The sequence below is a fragment of the Numida meleagris genome, chromosome 7 (genome assembly GCF_002078875.1).
Source record: "Numida meleagris isolate 19003 breed g44 Domestic line chromosome 7, NumMel1.0, whole genome shotgun sequence".
Classification (NCBI taxonomy): Eukaryota; Metazoa; Chordata; class Aves; order Galliformes; family Numididae; genus Numida; species Numida meleagris.
Window position 1 is genome coordinate 5,344,341 of NC_034415.1, and position 21,456 is coordinate 5,365,796.

The window sequence follows — 21,456 nt, forward strand, 5'->3', positions numbered from 1 at the left end:
AATGCTGCTTTTCTAGCCTAATTTAACACAATTTAAGGGTTTTAAAAGGTTCTAGATAATTAATAGCATCCATCGCTTTTACTAACACTACAGCTAGCTACACCCCTGCCTAGCAGAGGAATAACTCACCCAAAATAAGACTCAACAGCCCACCCAAAGGGGCACACAAGAAACACAGCCACGCACCCATGCTGCGTTCCACCTCCTGCTGCAGCCACCGCATCCCATTGCTTCAGGAGCACAGGTCATTGCGCACTGGATCAGCCACCAGTAACCATGGCTGAGCAAGCTCAGCGCAACCCCCATGCAGCGGGACGCGGTCTCCATTGATAAAGGAGAGCAGGATGTGGCCGTGTCTCATCAGAGCAGCCAGAGCTGGAGCGGGTCCAGGAAATAAGCTTTCCTCTCCCCCGTGGAGATGGGCTGTCTAGACACATTGGCAAAGCTGCGAAGCCGAGTTTGCAGGGCTGCATCCTTCTTGTATACAGCCTGTCAAAGATGCTAATTCCTGTCCCCCAGCCTGTTAGCACTGGCGTTTTTTCTTACTCCCTCATGTCAGTCATGTCTCGAAACACCAATGACTTTTACTGAGAAATTCTTAAACAGAATTCTTCTCCCTAGAAAAAAACTTTTTTTTTAACCAACCCCCTGGCAAAACCATTTGCTGGTTATTTTGCTATGTTTATTTTCGATAACGATTAATGTAAAAATAAAGTAAGTCTAGTAAAAAGCATTCTTAAGCCAAAAACCATCAGAATTTGTATATAAATTGCAATGGAAACCTGAAAAAAAAAAAAAAAGAGTTCTCCAAATAACAAAAAAGTATTGAACAAAACCACTGGGAGTCAGGCGATGTTTTCCACTGGGAAAGCAATAATGCTTCAGGCTATTTAGGCAGAGAGGGCTCACTCAACACAGCCCTTAAGGGCAGGTTGAAGACCATCCCCCTCCAGCCTTTCTCCAATGACTCCCAAAGAACTGCGGGATGAGGGCTTTTGCTCCACACCAGAGCCCTCCTGAAATCAGTAAATGACTTTCTGCCAGATTTAAGTTCTTGAGGGCCATTAGAGTACGTTAAATAGATTTCTTCATCACCAGAGGCCTCTGCAATGAGCTCGAGAAACACGTGTCGGGACCGTGCCGCCATTTCCTTCCTTGCTTTGCATCCCCCGTCCATTTAGACATCCCGCTCTCCAAGGACACATTCTGGCACTCTGTTCACAGCGCTTAGAGGGGTGGGGACAACAAGGAAATCACAATAAACCAGAAATAGGTCATATCAAAATTGTGATCACAATCGTAAGCAAAACCGCTTTTGGCATATTGTGTCAAAGTACACAGCAGCTCGTCTTTTGGTGTTGATGTAGACAAGCAGCTGTGGGACGGGCTTCCCACTCTGCTCCACCAACTGCATCCCTCAAGAGGGCTTCTGAAACCACGCCACCCCAAGGCAAGAAAGCTGCTCCCAGAAACCTCAAGAGCCTTCGACTTCACTTGGGCAATCTCCACCCAGCTGTAGGAATAAACACATCAGCGCGTGGCTTCCTCCTTGTGCAGCTCTCCATACAGCTCCTGGGAAGGGGCACTGGGATGGAGGCCACAGCTCAGGCCACCTCCTGAAAGACCAGGTCCCAGCACTTTGCTGCAAACGTTGAGATGGGACTGGTTGCATGGAGCATAACAAAGATCACAGCATCCAAAGAGCTACAGAACCAGCTCAGAGAGAACTAACGCGGAACAGTCTGATCCTGCAATAGGTCCTCTTTTTCTTGTAAACACGGCTCATTAAATGTTTGCTGGAAAAACAGAAAAGCATTTTCCACAGAGAAGAGGACATCCAAGAAAAGTCCTTTTGGACATAAATTGGCTAAAGGCTGCCGAGCATTTATCTTCGGCATAGAATGTGCTCTGTCAGGAGGGCTGTAACTAACAATATGCTGAAAAATATGCCACAGACTTCCACTGTATTTTATTTGGCACAAAGGGGTTATTCCTCAGCACAAAGTATTTGCAACTGGCATCGGTTAAACGAGAAATTACATCCTTCAAAAGATCCATTTAGCGTCGGCTGCAGAAAGTACGGAATTTGCCATCGGCTTTGATGACAACAGACTGTGCCCCACAAAACGCCACAAACACGCCTAGCTACGATGCTCTGCGCAAGCTGACAGTTCAGTGGGGCACTGGGTGCTTCTTGCCCCTCCTCAAGAGACTGCCACCAGTTTTAGGGCAGTGACACCCCAGTCCCCAAAGTTTATGGGGCTGCTGAGTGCAGTCACCAGGCTCAAGGCACTGCAAGCTGATTTCCTCGAGGGCCAGCAGAGCCAATGGGGAAGCGGCTCCGGCCAGGCTGGGAAGAATCTCTAGGGCACAGCTGAAGTCAACAGCACAGACAAGTCCAAAGACATGGGGCTGAATTAATGAGTCACCTCGTCACCATGAGGCACTTGGGGTAGGAAGCAAAGGAGCCCCATCACCCCCAGCAGCTGCCCCCGGTGCTGCCCAGTGGCATCCCTGGACAGGAGATGGCCACACATCCCCATCCCACAGGGCCATCCCCACCTCTCCATGCAGAGGAAGGAGCTCTGGCAGTAAACTCCCCAGACCCCAACCCTTTTTCCAATCACGTTTGCTGAGCGCTCCAGAAAAGGAAACCTCAGAGGCAGGAGACCTTCCTGGTGTTTGCTCAGCACAAGCACCTTGCCTTTGCAGGGTGCACGTACCCAGGAGAGAGGGTGACCATCCCCCAGCAGCCTAGTGCTATCTTGAACTGGCCCAGGAGAAGCGGCAGAGCCTCTGAGAGTCCCCGCATCAGCTGTTGGAGTGAACTCTGTTAAGTTCAGCCTATCTTGGTGCTCTTGCTGCAGGCCCGGAGCTGCTCAGCAAGCTGTGAAGCGCTGCTGACCTGTGCTCTGCGGGAACTTTACTGCTTCCTTCCCCAGCCCCACCGCACCTACAGCAGACCTACAAAGACAGGGTTTTATTGGGCAAAGGCCCTTAGTTTACCTTGCTCTGGCAGGGTATTTAACCATTCACTGGATTTCTGCATGGAAAGGGGAAATGAAACCTTTCGCATCATTGCGGCCCATGGCAGGGAGCGGGCCATGTGCTGCCCAGCACTGCGGTGTCTGCAGCCTTCAGATTAACCCCTGCTCCTGTGTGCCTTCCAACCAGGAGCTGCCACTTGGCTTGAGATGAAGGGGGGCCCAGCTCAATGCAACCACATAGGGAAATCTTGGCCACTTCCCACTTGAGACAGACTTGCATGCCAATACTGTCTAATGATGGTGTTGGAATCCCTTCCAGTGTCTGATGGGAAGAAATGCATCACGCCGCACGTCACCCGCTGCCATCGGCTTGCGCCGGCAGAACGCCGAGGACACAGAGACTGCTCCCCACACAGACACTGCTTTTACTCTGCAGATAGTTTAAGTGCCCCTGATGAATAGAGATGCTTTCATGAATCAAAAGCAAGAGGGGGAAAAAAAAAAAAAAAAAAAAAAAAAACAAACACCCAAGTTGTCACATAAATTAAACCCAAGAAATATTCTGACCAAATCTGCTCCCAGCATTAGGGCAACTTTAAGAGCAGCAGATGAAAAGCTCCTATTAAGCTGGAGAATTCATCTCCTCATCCCCGCTGAAGGATGGATGGGTTGCTAAAACAAATATTACGTTTCATTCTGGCTTACAGCACTCTGATCTTGCATTACACAAACAGGGGAGGCATAATGCTCCCAATGATCGTTATTCACACGCAGATGAGTTCAGGTCCCCCTTCTTGCCAGAGACGCCATAAGACACCATAAGACACACAGGTTTCTCCCACAACCCTCTCTGCTGCTTGGGCATTTGTTCTGCACTGACCCTGGCAGTTTTAATGGACCCGTCACCCTGGCATGGAGTAAAAAAATCACTAAAATCACAGAACCACAGAAACTGGAAGGGACCTCTGGAGGCCATCTAGTCCAACTCTCCTGCTAAAGCAGGTTGCCTACAGTAGATTGCACAGGAAAGCCTCCAGGCAGATTTTGAATATCCCCAGAAGAGACTCCACCACCTCTTTGGGCAGACTGTTCCAGGGCTCTGTCATCTTCAAAGCAAAGAAGCTCTTTCTCATGTTCATTTGTGTTCCAGTTTGTGGCCATTGCCCCTTGTCCTGTTGCTGGGTGCCACCAAAAAGAGCCTGGCCCCATCTACCCGATGCCCACCCTTTAGATATTGGTAAGCTCAGTTTTCTCCAGGTCTCTCAGCCTTTCAAGCCAACTCCTCCCTCTTGAGCACAGGCTGCATCTTTCCCTGGTTACAGCTTACAGCCAAAGTCTGAGTCCCATCACTTCTTCCTGTTTTGGGATACCCCCATGGCTCTTACCCACAGGGACACCCCCAATGATGGGCGCCCCAACCATCCCAGCTGCACCTCTGCACCAGAGCTGCACCACTGGCACTGCCTGGAATGGGCCAGGCTGTCCCAAAACAGCGCAGAACCCAGAATCCCTGCAACAGCCCCCAGCACCTGAGACCTCATGGCTCTGTGCCATGCTGCAGAAAGACCTGTCTTCCCCTTCTGCAATGGGGCACGAAGAATGGGGAGGGCTGTGGCACCTAGCCCAGACAAGCTGCTTTCAATCCGAAAACTAATAATAATTATAATACTAAAAAGCAGGAAAAGCTGTCAGGAAACCCTACTGAAGACCTCCCGCCTCTTTGCTCTCCCTCCCTGCTGCTCCTGTCCTGGCTGAGCGCAAGGCAGGCCATGCCTTGCCACGTTGGAGCAATGCAAGCCGAAGAAGGGCCTCAGCCCTTTGAAGCAACCACAACAGAGGACATCCTCTCTCTGAAGATGTGTTGTGTGGGACTGGCCCAAGCCAGCAGGACAGCAAAGCCAACATGCAGCGGGTGGTGGGGGAGAGGCAGCATTGGAAGGGAAGATGCCTCCCAGCGGGGCTCTGACACTGAACCCCTCTAAGATGCCTTCCAAAAGGGAGCCCAGCTGCCCCGCTGCCTTCACCTGGGTTTCCTGAGTGATCATTTATGATGCGATGTGTGCTATGCCTCCAACTGCCTCGAAGGTTTTGGAGTCATTGGCCAACTTCAACCACAGTATGAGAACAGGAACTGCAAAGGTAACTTCCACAGTTTCCAAAATCCGGTGGCCTGGTAAAAATGAAGAGATCTGATGCACCAGGCTCCCGCAATCCACACCACCCACCCGCATTTCCTTCCCTTTTCATGCTGCCTCGACACATTCCTGTAGGCTCGGACCAGTAGATGGCACCAGAATAACAGCAAAGCCCCTCTGGTTCTGCCCTCTGCCTTTCCCCGGATCCTCCTGCAGCCCCCGATTGCTGATCTGAAGCAGGAATGCTACAAGATTTAGCAAGCAAAGTTAGGAAAGAAGTCAAATAAAGCGGTTTCTTTCCGTTTTCAGGTTTCAAAAATTCTAGGACCCAGCACCCCCCCAACACAGATGCTGTTTTTACATGAAAAACAGAATCAAAGTATTTACCCAAAGTATCTGCTCCGTAATCGTTTTAATCTGGGGGAGCTTCCCCCTCCTCCACCTAGAACCAACCAATACCTGCTGCCTTACCCGCTGCAGCTGAACTGCAGCTGCATTCCTCAAAGGAGCAGCAATCGACCCGAGCAGTGCCTGGTTCACACTTAGGTATAAAGCTGTCCTTTTCTTTGGCAGCTGTGACTGCTGACGTTGTGACAGCAAAGTCCAGCGCTTCTTCCCAAGCAGATCCTGCAATTACCAGTCACAACATCCCCCAGCGCTCAGAATGGGCAGCGGTACCAGCTCCTGCTGGGTGGGCATTTTCCCCTAGGACAGACCTGCCTCCTCTGCACACAGAGGGCACCCTGAAGATCTGGGAGAAATTCAGAGACTTTCTGACCCTTCACACCCAGGACTGACTTTGGAACTCAGTCCAGTAACATTTTAAGAGGAGTTTGATTATTTTGACCTTTCCCCTCTCCCCATTATCAATCATACCCCAGTGAAGCACAGTTCCTCCAAACTATCTTCCAAACCATTTCTCAGCACGTTTTACTCACTGGCCCTTTTAGGAACGCGTTTGGAAACCCCGGTGCCTGAATCCTCCTTGGCTGACAGTGCGTCCCAATGAGCACTGGGCATCGCCGCTGGGAAATACCCGCTGGGTTGGGATGGCTCTGGTCCCTGCAGGCTGGCTGGCTGGATGGTGGGGCAGAGGGTGACAGCTAGGGCTGCGCACTGCAAATGCTGCCCAGCGAGCCACTTCTCCGCTCTTTGTTAACTCCTGGTTTAGGAAAGCTCCTCCCTGGCTGGCAACAAGCAAACACAAAATGGAGAGGAGAAGCAGGCAGCGAGTGATGGCTCTGACCGCTGTCACCACTGCTCCTTGTCCTCGGTGCCAGCCTTGCACAGCTGCCTCTGACCTTTCCAGGGAGCTCAGCCCACCGATTCGGAGCCCCTCTGTCCCTAGATGATACTGAGTGTGCTTATCCCCCATCCCACTGATTAGATTTGCAGCTTTCCCTGTTTTCCTCATTTTACCCAAAGCCAACCGTGTTGCGATTACGAGAGACGCTGCTCACACAGACTCTCCACCTTGGCCAGAAATACCAGAAATCTTCTGCAACTGCCTATTTTCTTCAGAGCCTCAGTGAAGTCAGAAGAGGTCCCAAAATACAAGATCAAGTCGGGCTCTTCCAGTGCCTGATGTTCACCCTTTGTAGCTCCGCAGAAGTTTTCCTATCTCTGCTATTCATAACAGTGGGATTTTGGAAAGGGGATTGTCCTACAAATGAGCGTGGCAGCTGGTTCACATAAGGGCCTGAGTTATGATCAGCGATGAGGACGCATTTTTTTCCTTTTGTTTCTCGCTATGTTTTGCTTCAAACCTGTAAACAGTTTTGCACCGCGTGGATCTGCGTTCTCCATCTGGTCCTGTGATCTGATTTCCTGGCAGGAATACCCCTGACATGGAATCACACAGGAATGCTGTAGCACATCCCTCTGTCCCCCGGCCAGAGCCGAGCTGCTCGGCCCACTGGGGTCTGTGACCCAGCCACGGTGTCTCACCCAGTTACCCACATGCGAGACCAGTAAATTGCATCTTCCAGAAGAGCTTCCAGGCCTTTGTGGTTGAAGCCAACACTCTCCTTCCCAGTTAGTTCTAATGACTACACCGCATCGTAAAAAATAAATGCATGTTTTCTACCTCCTTTGAATGCTCGTCTGGCTTTTGCGCGCAGTCCCTGGCTCTTGTTCTACCTTCCTCTGATGGATTGAAGAGAAAACAAAGAATTCTTCCTAGAGAGTCACAGAACGAGGGATTCAAACCCATCATCACAAGCGTCTGGAACGGCTCTCATCAACGCACTGAGTGAGAGGACAGAGATATGTCACGCAACCAAAACCCGGCAGCAATGGGGAAACCCAGCAGAGAACAGAGCCCTTCCAAGGCAGCCTGTGGCCAGAGAGGCTGGGACATGGGGAGCCCAGCACTGCGAGGAAGCCGTGGCTCTGTACCCAGCCCTGCAATGAACACTGCAATGCTGCCGGCCAGGACAGGCAGAGCACCAGGCTAAGAACACGGGTGGCTGCCTGCTGAAGTCCCAGGTTCACTGTAACTTGGGGCAGGGACATCCAAGAGACCCTAAGGCCGGATCAGCTCTATGATATTCACTCCTTCAGATGTCTGTCTTCATCAGATTTTTGCTTGGGGTCTCCACAGAACCCTCCCACCACCTCTCCCAGGTTTTCCTTACCCTGACTAGGTCTGGGAGGACATTCCCTGCTGCAACACAAGTACTTGTGCCTGGAGATCAGTCTACACCCGCCTTGAATGTATTTGAAGGCTGTTCTCCTGTCATCTTTTGCCCTTGAGCACCTTTTCCCTCCTAGACTGTGCGTTCTCTCCTTACTGCTTTCTGTCTCTGGACTTTTCACTCAGCTGGTGTCTTTGAAACTCAGCAAGCACAAGCAGAGCCCACCTGGAGCTGAGCACAAGAGGACACCCCATAAATGAAGCAGAACTACAGGAGATACCAGGGGGTGAAAAACATCTTCCTCCCCTCATAAAGATGCGGCTCTTGCATTGAGCTGGAGAGTTGGTCTGATGCCAGGCAAGCAGATTTGCAAAGGGCACAGAACCACAGCACTCCTTACGCCAGATTCGTCCCCCTCTATTGAGGCAGCAGGTTGGTAGCTCCCTCACTGCCTTCTTACAGGGCTCAGTGCAGAAAGGCTTGGAGGACACATCTGCCCCATAAGCCCAGCAAAGAAATAAGAGTGACTGCTTTCCTCTGGGGTGAGCACCAATCCCTGGCTAGGAGCCACTGGTGTGGATGGGACCAATCCATCTTGCTGGGCACCACGACCAGACCTTGCCCCATGTACAACAATGAACGCCCTGTGCCATGCAGAGGAAGGGTTCTCATCAAACAAGCCATTAGTGAGCAGCGTGGGCTTCTTCATTCTTCTCCAGGCCCCTCGCTTTCCTGAGGGGAATGCCTCAGAAAACCCAGTGGGGAGGAAGAGGAATTCACAGTTCCCTTCCAAAAACCAGTCTTTTGTTTGTTTGATCATTTTTTTAAAATGATCAAGTAACTTGTGAATACAATTCCTGATGATTCTCACATCCTCCCAGCTGGAGAACGGTTCGTGAACAGGCTCCAAACTCTGTAAATGAGCTTGTTAGTCATAAGGCTTCAAACAGGCTTGATAAACAACTTTCAGCCCGCAGGATATTCATCAACCATTCTGTCTGCCTGGTCTCCTGACACTAATTTATTATTTACAGTGAGAGATCCCTCTCCTAAATCACAGGTGATTGTTTCTCTTCTCTGATTAGCTGTTTCTTTGTGGGATTTTTTTTTTTAAAGGAGGAACAATGAAAACCAAATCACAAACAAGCAACACATAGCAAGCTCTTATTCCGGAGCAATTCCCTTAGTTTCCATGAGACACATCAGTGTCCAAATGAAACAAACCATAAGTAAAGATCTTTTTGGCCCAACCTTCAAGACCAGGCAATAGCCAAGAAAAAGAGCACGATCATCCCAATGGGCCGCTGGGAATTTCTGTTGGACACCGGATGCCCCAACACCAGCTGCTCTTTGCATCCTCTGGGCTCACGGAGAGCCCAACCATCTCATGGTGTTCAGCAGATCCCAAGGACTGGTGTGGGTTCAGGTGTACTCAGGCACAAAGTGGGTTCCCTGCAGAAATGAACTTGCTGGAGGTTGCTCTGGTTCATGGAAGGGGATCTCCTTAAAGCTAATCAGCTAATTAAGAAGGAAGGCAGTGAACTGCAGAGATGGAGGCAAATTAAATAACAACTGGCTGGAGGAGGGTGCAGAGAGAGGGGAATATTCCCAAATCATTGTTAAAGCCAACCTCTTATATATCACCTATCCTACAGGTTTCATGGCCCCTTATTAAGGGGGCTATGAATTAGGGCAGTATGGTTAGGTTGCAGTTGGACTTGGTGATCTTGAAGGTCTTTTCCAACCTGTGCAATTCTATGATTCAGGGGGTGGGATCATGACCCACTTATATGGGTAGGGAAACTGAGGCACAGCCAGGTGAACTTGGCCAAGTTACTGCAGCAAGCACGCAGTAAAAAGACATCAAGACTGCACTAAGGAATTCTGGAGCAATAAAAAATAACTGGGTCACATCTACTGACATCGAGGAGGAAGAAACATGAGAAAAAAAACATTCTCTATTTAGATTTTGGGTGCAAGCCCAGCACCAGCACAAAAGCCGTACCCTACAAACACTGCCTACAGTACCCCCAAGCAGAGCAGCCCCATGTAGACTGGGGAGCACACAGGCAGACCAACACCCTCCCTAAAGGGCTGTCTTTCATGTGTGCACAAAATCCAGACCTGTGGCTCCACCACCTTAGGGCCCCAGAGTGCAGAATCCCACCAGCACTCAGGTGAAGGAAGTAGGAGATCAGCTCCAGCCCTGTCCTGAAAGCTTTTGTTCCTCTCTCACTGCAAAATCCCTGCCATCTTTGCTCTGCCATCCTCAATGCTTCAGACCAGACAGGCTGCGCTACCAGCCTGGTGTGGAGATGGACCTCCCAGAGCCGAATCCGAGCAAGCACACTTGGGGAAGAGATGCAGAGCATCCACCAGCTCTCTCTAGCACTGTCAGCATGAGAGTGACCCGTCCCAAGAGTGGACTTGATGCTGGGTTCACAAACCTCTGCGCTGCTCCCTTCATCAGGGACACTCACCAAGCCTCTATGCACAAGGACGATGATGGTATGCAGCGCTATCGGCATCTCCAGCCATGGGAGAAGAATGCTGCAAAACACTAAAGGAAACCAGCCCAGGCACCTCAGCAGCAGAACTGCCCGCAGCACAACCCGAGCGTTAATACTCTACTTTCACCATCACGGCCCAGGCACCTTTCCCCACTCAAGTCCGATCCATCCCTGCAGAGCCCTGGCTGCTCTTCAAAAGCTACGACCATGATTCTTTTTCCTAAATATGGGTCGTATTAGTGACGCTTCCGAAAAGCAGACGATTCCCAGAAGGGCTGAGCAGGTCTTCACAGCTTTGCTGGCTGCAGCTCAGCCCAGCTCACCGCCCTCAAACACGACAGAAACAAGAGCAAAGCACAGACTAGCACAGGTCCCTGTGGGTTAAAAAACCTCCTCGATCATGACTGTTCCAGCATCTACATGGGCTACAAGACAGGGCTGGGAGCTGCTCGGACCCTGCCCCATGACCTCAGGGCATCCTGCTTTGCTCCCAGTGCCCCGGGGCTGCTGCTCCCCTCAGATCAGGACGCCATGTTCCCTCTCCACGCTGGAAATTTCATCTTGCTGCCGGGCACAGAGGGACAAGGATAGATTTGCTTTTTCTTTGGTCAAGGAGGCCACCAGAGAACTCATCCGCTGGTGGGCTCTGTGTCCCCAGGTCCTGAAGAATTCCAGCTCTCGGTGCAAAAGCAGTTTTGCTGCCTGAGCAGCCCACGGGGATGCAGAGAGGACCCCGGCCAGAGAGCAAGTGGCTCTTTGGACACCCGCCCTACCCAATGGCCTTGCTTACTGACTGCAGTTCCTCCTGTTGGAAAATGTCTCCAGCCAGAAAACGGGGAAAATTTGTGTGGAATATGAACTGGACGCCACGATAGGATGTAGTGACTTGTTAACAGCACAGCTGGCTCCCCTCACCTCTCCTCTCTCCTTCCCTTCCAGGAACACGCGGCACCAGGAGGTCCCGGGCTGCCGCTCTGAGCCGACCGCTCACTTCGTACGGGCACAGCAAATCCAGACCGTCTGGGACAGCGCTCTAAGCACCGCTATAACCTTTCCTTAGCCTCTGCAGTGAGAGAGGAGCCCAGAAAGCTACGTAAGCTGAAATAGATGAAGGCTGGCTTGCTCATCACGCTCTCCTCCCGGCTTTGGCCTTGCAGACGCCAGGCGTTCCGCTGCAGGAGGCCGCCTCAGCTCCAGCACCGCCGCTCTGCTCCCAGCCCAGTCAGCGTCCTCCGGATGTTCTCATTCTGGGGAAATTTATTTCCAAGTGACGCTGCAGCGGTCCCAGTGGACATGCAGCAAGCTCTACCCCCGCCTCAGGGCATCTTCCACGGGGGAGAGGACAAGTGGGCCCAGCAGAAAGTGCAGGAAGGGAAATGACACCTTCCGTAGCTGTGTGGTAGAGCAGAGCCTGGCACGAAGGTTAACGGCAGGACAGGCACGTGTCACACACTGATGTACCAAGGGACAAAACAGCATACTGAGGTGCTGGATGACCTCAGAGCCCTGGCTTTCACAACACAGGGTGACAAAGCAGAAACTCCTGCAGGCCTGCGCCGTGGAGTTGGTGGCAATTGGGTCTACATACATGGGCCTCAAGCCATAGAGTCGGTAACATAGCGTTGTTCAGAAGGACTTTTCTCCATGGCTAGTGAGAGGCTGAATTTATACTCCTTCCCCTCATTGGAGGCCTCGTTGCATCCTTGGGACTGAGGGCATTTCGCATCCCTCGGAGATGGCGGCTCTCCCACCAGCTTCAGACATCACGTCCCACATACATCAACCACACAACACGCTCTCCTTGGAAGATCCAGACTGAAAATCTACGCTCTGTCCTCTGCTACCTGAGCACAGATTGAAACCTCTGTGTTCTGAGCGTAAAGCAGCAAGGACAGTTGAGACAAAGCCAGAACACAGCCCTGGACAGCAGCTCCTTGCCAGGCCATGGGGATTCTCACTTGACAGCCCTACAACCCGCCCGCAGCCCAGGCCTGCTGTAGGGAAAGGGAGCAGGGTGGGGAACCAAAAAGCAGTGATTCATCCTCCCCAGAAACAGAGGCCCGAGGCTGGGATATTGTGACACTTGGTCATACTCGTGATGTGCTTCATTATGCAACGGAGGCCCAGCAGGAGCACAGCTCCCTCAGGGCTACTTCATATGGGTTTCCAAAATGATTAAATATACCATAAACAACTTGCAACCAGGAATAAACACCTATAATCCCATCAAGCCATTCTGGCTATGTCAAAAACCATAGGAGCATATTCAGTCGCCAGCGGGGGAAAAAAAAAAGAAGAAAGAAAGAAAAAAGAAAGAAAGAAAGACCATCGCCTTGAAGGAATTATGACCCTGTAATTCCATGTCTGCCTTGTCAGAGCACTCGGCTTTAAAGCCTGCCAGCTCCTCCCAGCCCCTCCTGCTCACACTGTGTCCATGCTCTTCTCTCTCATCCCAGGCCTCCTACCATCGCTATTCGGGTGCATGCTGCACCAATGCCAAAATGCAAAAGGACCGTGCCCCTGAATGCAGACAGCAAAACCACCCCATGCCTCCGCAGAAATATTCCACCAGCCTCGAAGAAGTTTTCTTTTGCATGACTCAAGGCTGCTGGTCAAGCCTCAAAACGCTAATACTCATCAATTGGCATAGGCATAAGCAGCCCATTGAATTGCATGCGACGACTCGTGTGAGCAAGGACTGCTCGAATTAACCCTGAGATAATATTTTCCCATGCGACCGCTGTTTTATACATCATCAAAAAGACGGAAAATAGACAGGCTAGTGGTGGAAACTCGGCGCGGATGACAGAAAGCTGATGCTCGTTAGAAGCGTGCTAGAAGCTTAGACCAAACCTTGAAGTTGTTTTTTTTTTGCTTTTTTTTTTTTTTTTTTTTAAACGAGACGTTTCAAAATCTAATTTTCATGGAACTGTTTTCATTACGTCAGGGGAGGGGGAATTAAAAAAAAAAAGTAAAAACTCTTGGTGAAATCTTGTTCAAATTAAGGAGCTGGAAGCATTTGCGGATGGATTGAAAACACAAAAGCCATCAGCAAATGAGGAGACCATGAGAACCAGGAAGCAAAACTGATTACGATAAAACGAAATGAAACGCACAAACAAATAAAAGTCTGGTTTTGTCCATCAAAAGGAAAGCAGTATGACCAGCGCCCGCGGACTGACTCAGCTCCCTCCTTCACATTCACATGGCTCTTTTTTCCCCCGCTCTGTTAAAAATAGTAAGTTGCCCATTTTTGTCCATTCTTTGGTTTCTTTTTATTTTCCTTCAGGACTCCGTGTTCGTGACAGATTCGCACTTGCATCTTTTGTAGGCATCCAGAAGATGGAGAAACTGACGTGAAAAACAAACGCTTTTCCAAGTTCAAATCGCAGGATTCAAGGATTCAAGAAAAATATCGAACAGTGGGCGATGCTTGACCAAACGATCACGCACCAACCGGCCTGAGAGCAAAACGACAAAGATACGCCCAAGCACCATAGGCTGGAATAAACCAATGAAGCTTTTCACTGCTTTCAGGCGCTAAGCTACCCAGCCTGTTACTCAACCTTATCCTGCTGTTCAGTTTCCCCACGAGCAGCCCCTAGGATGCCCACCGCACTGCTGATGCGTGCAAAGATCAGTCCCGCAAGAAGAAGAGAGAGTTGTCGTATTTCTTCCAGGCAGATAGCACAAAGGGACACCTCAAAAAGAACACCCATCCTCAATTTTTGTGTGAGGGGCTGGAAGGGGAGGGCTGGGTTCTGGAAACTCACTGCCGGTGGCACCGTGCAGGGATGCTCACCGCTGCCGTGGGGTTACGGGTTTGCTTCACTCATTGCGAGGTGAGCTCCTGCCTCCTTCCCACTCTTTGCCCATCCCAGGTGTCCAGTCTGAGCAACTTATAAGGGCTGTGCTTCACAAATGAAAGAGCCCCTTCAAAGAGAAAGAAGTAGAAAACCCCACGGCCCCCGTGCTTTCTCCTCACGTACCTCGGCAGCCCCCGAACCGCTCTTCCCACTACAAAGCGGTGGCAGAGCTCTTCCTCTCTTCATAACAATTCCAATGGTTTTGGTTATTTTTTCACACGAGGCGAGGAGGCATCACGGCACCACAGGCAACAGATCAGCAAGAAAAGGAGAAACAATTCGACATTTACACAAATTGTTTTCTCTTCCTGCAGCAACTGCACTTGCTCTAATTAAAAAGGGGCAATTAGCAGCACAAACACCAGCCGTGCGGGAGCAGAGCGAAGGTCCTGCAGCTCAGGATCCTGCCTCCCATGGCCAGCAATGAGACATGGAGACAGTGGGCAGGAGCCCAGTTGGCGATGGAATCCTCCCTGCCCTGGTTCACCCCTCCTGTCCCATGCTGGGTGAGCTGCCTAAGCACAATCCAGCCACAGCAGCTCAACCCAGGCTGGGAGAGAAGTGCGGCCCAGGCTACCACCCTCCTTGTATCCAAGAGAAATGAAGGGACGGTAATAACTCCAACATACAGAAGTCGAGCACGTACTGGATGAAAGTGGGGTTTATTCGTTCCTCACAAGAGAGCTGAGAGCACAACCAATTTTTCTTCTGCTGCGTGCGCTCACTCTCCACACTGTTTTACGAGCCGTCAACAGTCAGGCTCAAACAAACAAACCAAAAAAAAAAAAAAAGCAGATGGCAAAAAGACCGTGCCATCTCCAAAACAAGCTGCTAGCTCCGCAGCCCCGTGCTCAGAGGACTGATCCTGCTCAGGACCACGAGCTTTGGGAACCCACCACCAAAGGGCACTGTGTCCCTTGGCTGGGAAGCCCCGAGAGCCCTCCCAGCAGAACTGGGACGACGTTTCCATCCCAGCTTCAGCTGGTGTCAATGCAAACCCTGCTAGCAAACACAGCGCCGGCCGTATCTATCAGGTGGTTTTGCAACGAAGAGGAATTCAGCTCCCAGCTGGAGGGCAGCAGCATGGATGCTCACGGTGGATTTTAGCAGCTTTTCAAGGTGCGGTTTGCAGAGCTGCAATTTGAACTCAATGCAGTGAGCGACGGTTTTGCAGCACCACTGATTAAATCCTGTTACAGACTGACAGTTCTCCGCGCACGCATTATGATCCGAGCTACCCCCAGAGATGCAGCTTTCCCTTCTTTTGAATAGGAAAAACGCTTTCCCCTCAGCCCCTTTGCAATGAATGAAGGGCAACGTAGTTCCTCCAGTCTCACAAGTTTGCATAAAACTTTGCCATTTCTGCGTCAAGCTTTCCCCTTGGTAATTTCATAGGACACAAACAGCACCCAGCGCTTTGGTTTGCTGCTCCAGGTTGGGGCAGAGCGCGGCGGCGGCAGGCTAGCCAACATTCCTCCAGGTTAGAAGAGCACGTTCAGTGCTCCAGAGACATCCCACAATTTCTCCAAGCAGCTTTTCCCTTCTCGCCCTCAGTAACACCGAATAACGGAGCCCTGCGCTGGCTGCTCCAGCTCTTATTTTGCACCGCGCTCTCACCCAGCTTGTTCCTGCACACGCTGCAGGTGGGGAAACTGAGGCACGGAGCCGCACGGGGACTGCTACACACACCAGCAAAACAGGCGCAGAGCCCACAGGGCAGCTCTGCCCAAGGACACAGAGAGAATTTATCCACGGTATTTTTTTTCGGCTTACTTTAAAATACTTTTAAAACTTGCTAATTCACCGCAATGGCATCCGTGCTTTCCGAGAACTCCTGATTGACTTCAAGGGGCTGTTTGCCCCCTGCTCGGCATTGCTGGATGGGCAGCACGTCCCTGGACCGGGATACAGAGCGTTTAATGCTCGGAGATCGGTGTGGGCAGAGGGGGAACGCAGCCCCTCTGCTCCGGGCTGAGCTCAGCAGCGGGCAGCACCACGAGCGACCCGGGGCCCAGTTAAATACCACCAACGAAACCGGGGATAAAAATGAGGAGGAAAAAAAGAGCCGCCAGCAAAACTCGTTGCTCATCTCGGGGGCTGTCCGGCCGCAGCCTGGCGGCACAGGAGCCGAACCACGGGGCAACGGCGGTCGCTGCCGCCCCGGCCGCACGCTTTTAGGGCCAGAAAATGCATTTTACCGGCTCTCAAGAAGGAACATTTTTAAAGCGGTTTCCCAGCTACGCTCGATCCGCTCCCGTCCCCAGCGCGAAGGAAAACCAGCCCCGGGACGTCATGTCCCCGCCGGACAGAAATGGTCACCGCGCTGAAGCTCGGGGGTCCCACGGGTGGGGGTCCCACGCTGGGGGGGGACGCCGCTTTTTGGGAGCGCTGCCCTTTGTCAGCCGCGCCCGGGGAAGCCGAGAAAAGCCGGGTCGGGGCGCCGGGGAGGGAGGGCTGCGGGCCGACTCCGAGCCCCCGGCGGAAAGTCAGCGATGGGGACGGGGCGCACGGGGGGAGGGCTCCCTGCAGCCGGGGATGGGTGGCGGTCCCGCCGCTCCGGTCCGGGTTGGCACCGCGGCGGTGCCGCTCGTTTATTTACAGCGGCGGCCAGCGAGAGGCGAAAAAACGAAAAAGGAACGAAAACCGACATTTTCGTTTTTCCCTTTTCATTTTTTCGCCTCTCGCTAGCGGCCCGGCCGCTCCCGGGTCGGGGGGATCTCACCGGGCGCCCTCGGAAGAGACCCCCGCGTCCTTGGCCGCGCTCCGCTCCCCGCAGCGGCTGCTGCCAGCCCCGACCCACAACGAAAACAGCGTCCGGGGCGCGTTTTTAACCGAAACGAGAGGGAAGGAGGGGGGGACTTGCACACCTACCTCACCCCAGTTCTCCGCGGCTTGCCCGTAGCACAGCGCTGCGCTTGGAAAATACCGCGCAAGCCTGCGCGCCTTCCCCGCTGCCCTGCTGCGGCCCTGTACGACGGGCTGCCCTGCCCCATTCCCTGCCCCACGCTCCACGCCCGGGGGCTACAGGGGCCCGCAGAAAGCGGCTCCGGGACAAGCGGGGCTCGGCGAGGAGGCGGCTCCGCTTTGCGACAGCGCACGGACCCTCGGGGCTGCTTGCATAGCTCCGAGCTGCGGCCGGCTCCGACGGGACAGGAGATGGATGGATGGACAGACGGGTGACGGATGGAGAGATGGATGGAGGGAGAGAGGGAGGGATGACGGATGCTCTGCCCCGACCCCGTCCCGCTCAGCCCCGCGCTCAGCCCCGACCCCGCCGCGCCGCTCCCCGGTTCTGCTCCGCTCCCCAAGCGGCAGCGGGGTGTCCCCGCACTTACTGTCCTGCTGCGGGGTGTCGCTGCCGCTGGTCAGCCCGGGGGACTCCAACAAGCTCCGGCCGGGCTCGCCGCCGCCCTCGTCCCCCTGCGCGGCCACCATGTCGCCCGCCTCCTCCAGGTCCAGCAGGTGACTCACGGAAAAGTTCTTCTTGGCTTGTAAATTGTCCAGGCCGGCGGGGCCGTCGAGGCGGGCTGGCAGCAGGGCCTGCCTCTCCATGGCGTGGGCATAGCTGGACGCCATGGTGCCGAGCGGGGCTTTTCTGCCCTCGCCCCCCCGGCGCCCACCGCCCCCGCTCCCCCCCCAGCCGCCGGCCCTTCGAGGGGGGAAGCGCACGGCCCGAGGGCGGGGGGAACGGGGACCCGACGGCGGTGGGGCGGCTGTAAGGAAAGCCCAAAGGAGAGGGGCTAAGACCGGCCTTAAAACATGCCGGAGGGGAGAGAGAGGCCGGCTCGGGGCGCCGGGAGCTGCCGCCGGCCGGGAGGAGAACGGTGGCTGTGGGGCGGCTGGGGCGGGTGCGCCCCGTCCCTCCGCCTCCCCGCCCGGCCGCTCCGCTCCCCTCCCTCCTTCTCCTCCCTCCGCCCCTCCGGGCCGCACTTCAAACGGCGGGGGCGGCCCCGCCGGGTACCCGGGGAGGGCGGCTCTGCAGGGACGTGGCACCGGAGCGGGGCCCCCCCACCCCCGGCCGGGCTGAGCGGCGGCTGCGGGGGGCACCGGGCAACACCCCCCCCCGGGTTGGGGAGAAGCGGCTCTCAGTCCCCTTTCGAGGGGGGCGAGGGCGGGGGAGGGGGTATGGTCAGCGGGAAAAGGGTGGGTACGGCCCTGGGGGGAGCAGAGAGGAAGGGTGAAAATGAGAAATACAAATGAAAAAGTGACAGAAGTGGGAGAGAGAAGAGAGAAAAAAAAGTAGCGAGGAAGAAAAAGTGCAACAGAACTAATAAACAAGGCAGATGAGAAGTAGCAAAAGGGGGGGGGGGGTTGAAGACCCAACAACAGCCTGACCAAAAAGCAAAAGAGTAAAGGAGACTGAAAGGCAGGAGGACCTCTCAGAGCTCTGCAGCCAGCAGGTCCCAGTGACACAGACAAGCAGAAAAACAGGCAGCACTTAGCATCTGCAGCAGAGCCCAAGGGCAGCCCAGTGGGTGCAGAGAGGGAGCGGGTGCTGGCACACTCCCACCAGGCCCCCCGGACCCCCACATCCCCGTGGCTGCCGCCTGGGCTCAGCACTGCCACAGCCAGCCCAGAATTTCCATCCCCCCTGATCTGGGGAAAGAACATTTGATGCCATCAAAGGGCTCCAGATTGAAAACAGATGTGCTTCCCCGAGCCTCTCCATGCATTTAATTAAGGCACAGGCATGGAGGAGACAGTTTCATCATTAGTTTGCTTTCAGGCCCCCACTCCAGTCCCAGTTTACCCTTTGCAGTCTCGAAGACCCAAATGAGTGTGGCAGGGCTCTGTTGTCCTCAGCTAGGGGCCGAGCAAAGCTGCCCAGGGCAGGCACCGGGGCAAAGCTGTACACACACAAGTGCGGGCGTACTTACACCCAAAGTACTGCTTGTGCATCTTTGTGTATGCAGCAGCACCTCACTGAGTATCTGCGTGTCCGTTTTTGGGATGGGTGTTAGTGTAAGGAACCACTTGTCTGACAGTTTTACCCTCTTTCTTCCCATTCTCCTTCTAATCAGTCTTGCAGCTGACATGGCAGCTGTGCTGGGGAGTCCCAGCCACATGCATTCCCTTTCCACTGGGGAGGGGCTGCTCTGACCCCCAGGCAGCCCCTGCTGTGGGGGTGACAGCAGAAGCCAGAGAACACAGAAGAACAACTCTCTGTGCTTCCTTCACTGATATCCTCCCTGATGTCCGAGGAAAGAGGCATCTCCCTTTATTTCTCATGTGCCCCTCGGCCCAAGGGCTTCCTTCAAAAAACCCTTTCCTGGCCTCAGGGCTTGGGAGCCCAACCCCATAATAGCAGCAGGTGCCCTGGAAAGATGATCAGTGAAAGCATGTTGGTACCGTGGGTCTCCACGTCACAGAACCATTAAGGTTGGAAAAGACCACTGAGATCCAATCCCAGCCCACCCCCACTGTGCCCTCTGTCCATGTCCCTCAGTGCCACATCTCCACGGTTCTTGAGCACCTCAAGGGACGATGACTCCACCACCTCCCTGGGCAGCCTGTGCCAGTGCACCACCACTATTTCTGGAAAGAAATTCTTCCTAATATCCACATCAACACGTGTGCATCTGCTACAAAGACAGAGCCTCTCCTGCAAGCTCACAAGGGGCTCAGCTCTGAGCTAGTACCCTGAGATGAGCCACGAGTGCTACCCATACACACAGCCCCCACAGAAGAGCAACACAGACATAGCAGCAGTTCAGAGAAGGATTAGTGCACCCTGCTCCACGATGTTTCATCTATGGGGAGAAGTCCCACTAGGAGATGGTGCGGTGCTCTGTGTATGCTCAGCGTAGCAGGGTATCCTATTGTACTGGGCCATCAGGCAAAGCTTGAGGGAATGGGCGGGAGGGGAGAAGGCACCTTCTGATGTGCAGGAAATAGGTCGCGCTCAGCCCCAGCTGTTGTTTAGTTTCTTTACTCCACCTCTATGTCTGGGGACAGCAAGCAGCTGGAGGGCTTGAAGCCCATCTTTTCATGGCCTATGAGACCAGGCTTTCCAACACTCCACCTGAGGCTACTTTGGCCAGCTGTATTATCTCTGTGTTCAGAGCCTGGCAATAACCCGGATAAAATCAGACAGGCAGGGAGCATCTCCCTACCAGAATCATCCTGTGATGGACCAAAGCAGCCCCAGAAGATCACAAGCAAGAGACAAACAATCAGAGAGGTGAGGACAGGGAGTGACAAAGAACGTGTTCTGAGCTCCTGGGTGAGGATTTATGTATTGCAGATCTCATGCTGCTGTTACAACGGTAGGACCACCTCCACAGGACAAGCATGAAACATCCCCTCATGAGCCGTTTCCTTAAACTTGATTCAAAGTTTAAGACTGTCACCTTATGTGAATGCTCAAGGAAATCACCTTCTTGTCCCTCTCCAAGGGAAGATGATCAGGTATTTGCTACCCAATTCAGTTTCATCCTTTCTGGGTGCCCAATGGCCAGCCCACGCACTTTTTCTGCATAAATAGCCACAGAGATGGCATGAGCCACACCACGATCTGCTGTGCTCCAGAGATCTCAACACACCTGATCTCATGTCAGGTGGAGAAACTGGTGCTCAGGCAGTTTGTCCTCAGCAGCAAACCCAAAGAGAAGCAATAGGATACGGCAGTTCTCATAACCCCAACGCTGGGAAGGAGTCCCATGCTCACCACCCAGAGCCCTGCCTAAAAACCTGTTCCCTACCCTGTAGCCACCTCAAAGGAGATAAGACAGAACCAAATGCTATGATTTTCCTCCCTCTTTTCTCAGTTACATATTAAGAACGGGAACTCAAGCATCCATCCGAATTCCTACAATTTCCCATGAAACCCAGCACCTAGCAGTTCCTGTGGCTCTCAGCTCCAATAATATGGGCTATCCAAGTGGGTATAAACCTTCAGAAATGTTTCCTTCACTTTTGTACCTGTCCAAACAGGGGTTTCCCAGCACCTACAGCCACAACCTTGGTTACTGTTCTCAGATACATCAAACAGGAGCTGACAACCTTCCACAGGGACTTGCAGCCAACAAGAAATACCCAGAGCAGACAAGCAGCTGGAGCATACCAGGACCAAAATGCACATGCTGTTTATTACTGCTCCACAGTCCTTGGCCTTGACTGTGCAAGGTGCTCAGCTGTTGTGAGGCATGCAGGGTGCCCTCAGTGCTGCTCTCCAGCAGTTGAGAGGGGTGAATGAGCAGACAGGAGGCTGCAATCTCATTGCATCACATCCCATCGCATCCCATCGCATCCCATCCCATCTCAATCCCTCCCATCCCATCTCAACCCCTCCCATCCCATCCCATCCCATCCCATCCCATCCC

General features: G+C 53.2%; 1 protein-coding gene across 2 annotated transcripts in view; it reads right to left on the bottom strand.

Annotated features, from left to right (window-relative positions):
• The window catches only part of PRRX1 (paired related homeobox 1), a 33,497-nt gene extending 15,496 nt beyond the window's left edge, over positions 1–18,001 (bottom strand). The window contains exon 1 of one of the 2 annotated variants that reach the window (XM_021405233.1): positions 17,470–17,994. In XM_021405233.1, the coding sequence (XP_021260908.1) occupies positions 17,470–17,710 (241 nt within the window). In that variant the 5' untranslated portion in view covers positions 17,711–17,994. Of the gene's footprint in view, positions 1–17,469 lie in introns of both variants that reach the window. The other variant, XM_021405234.1, reaches the window with a different exon arrangement.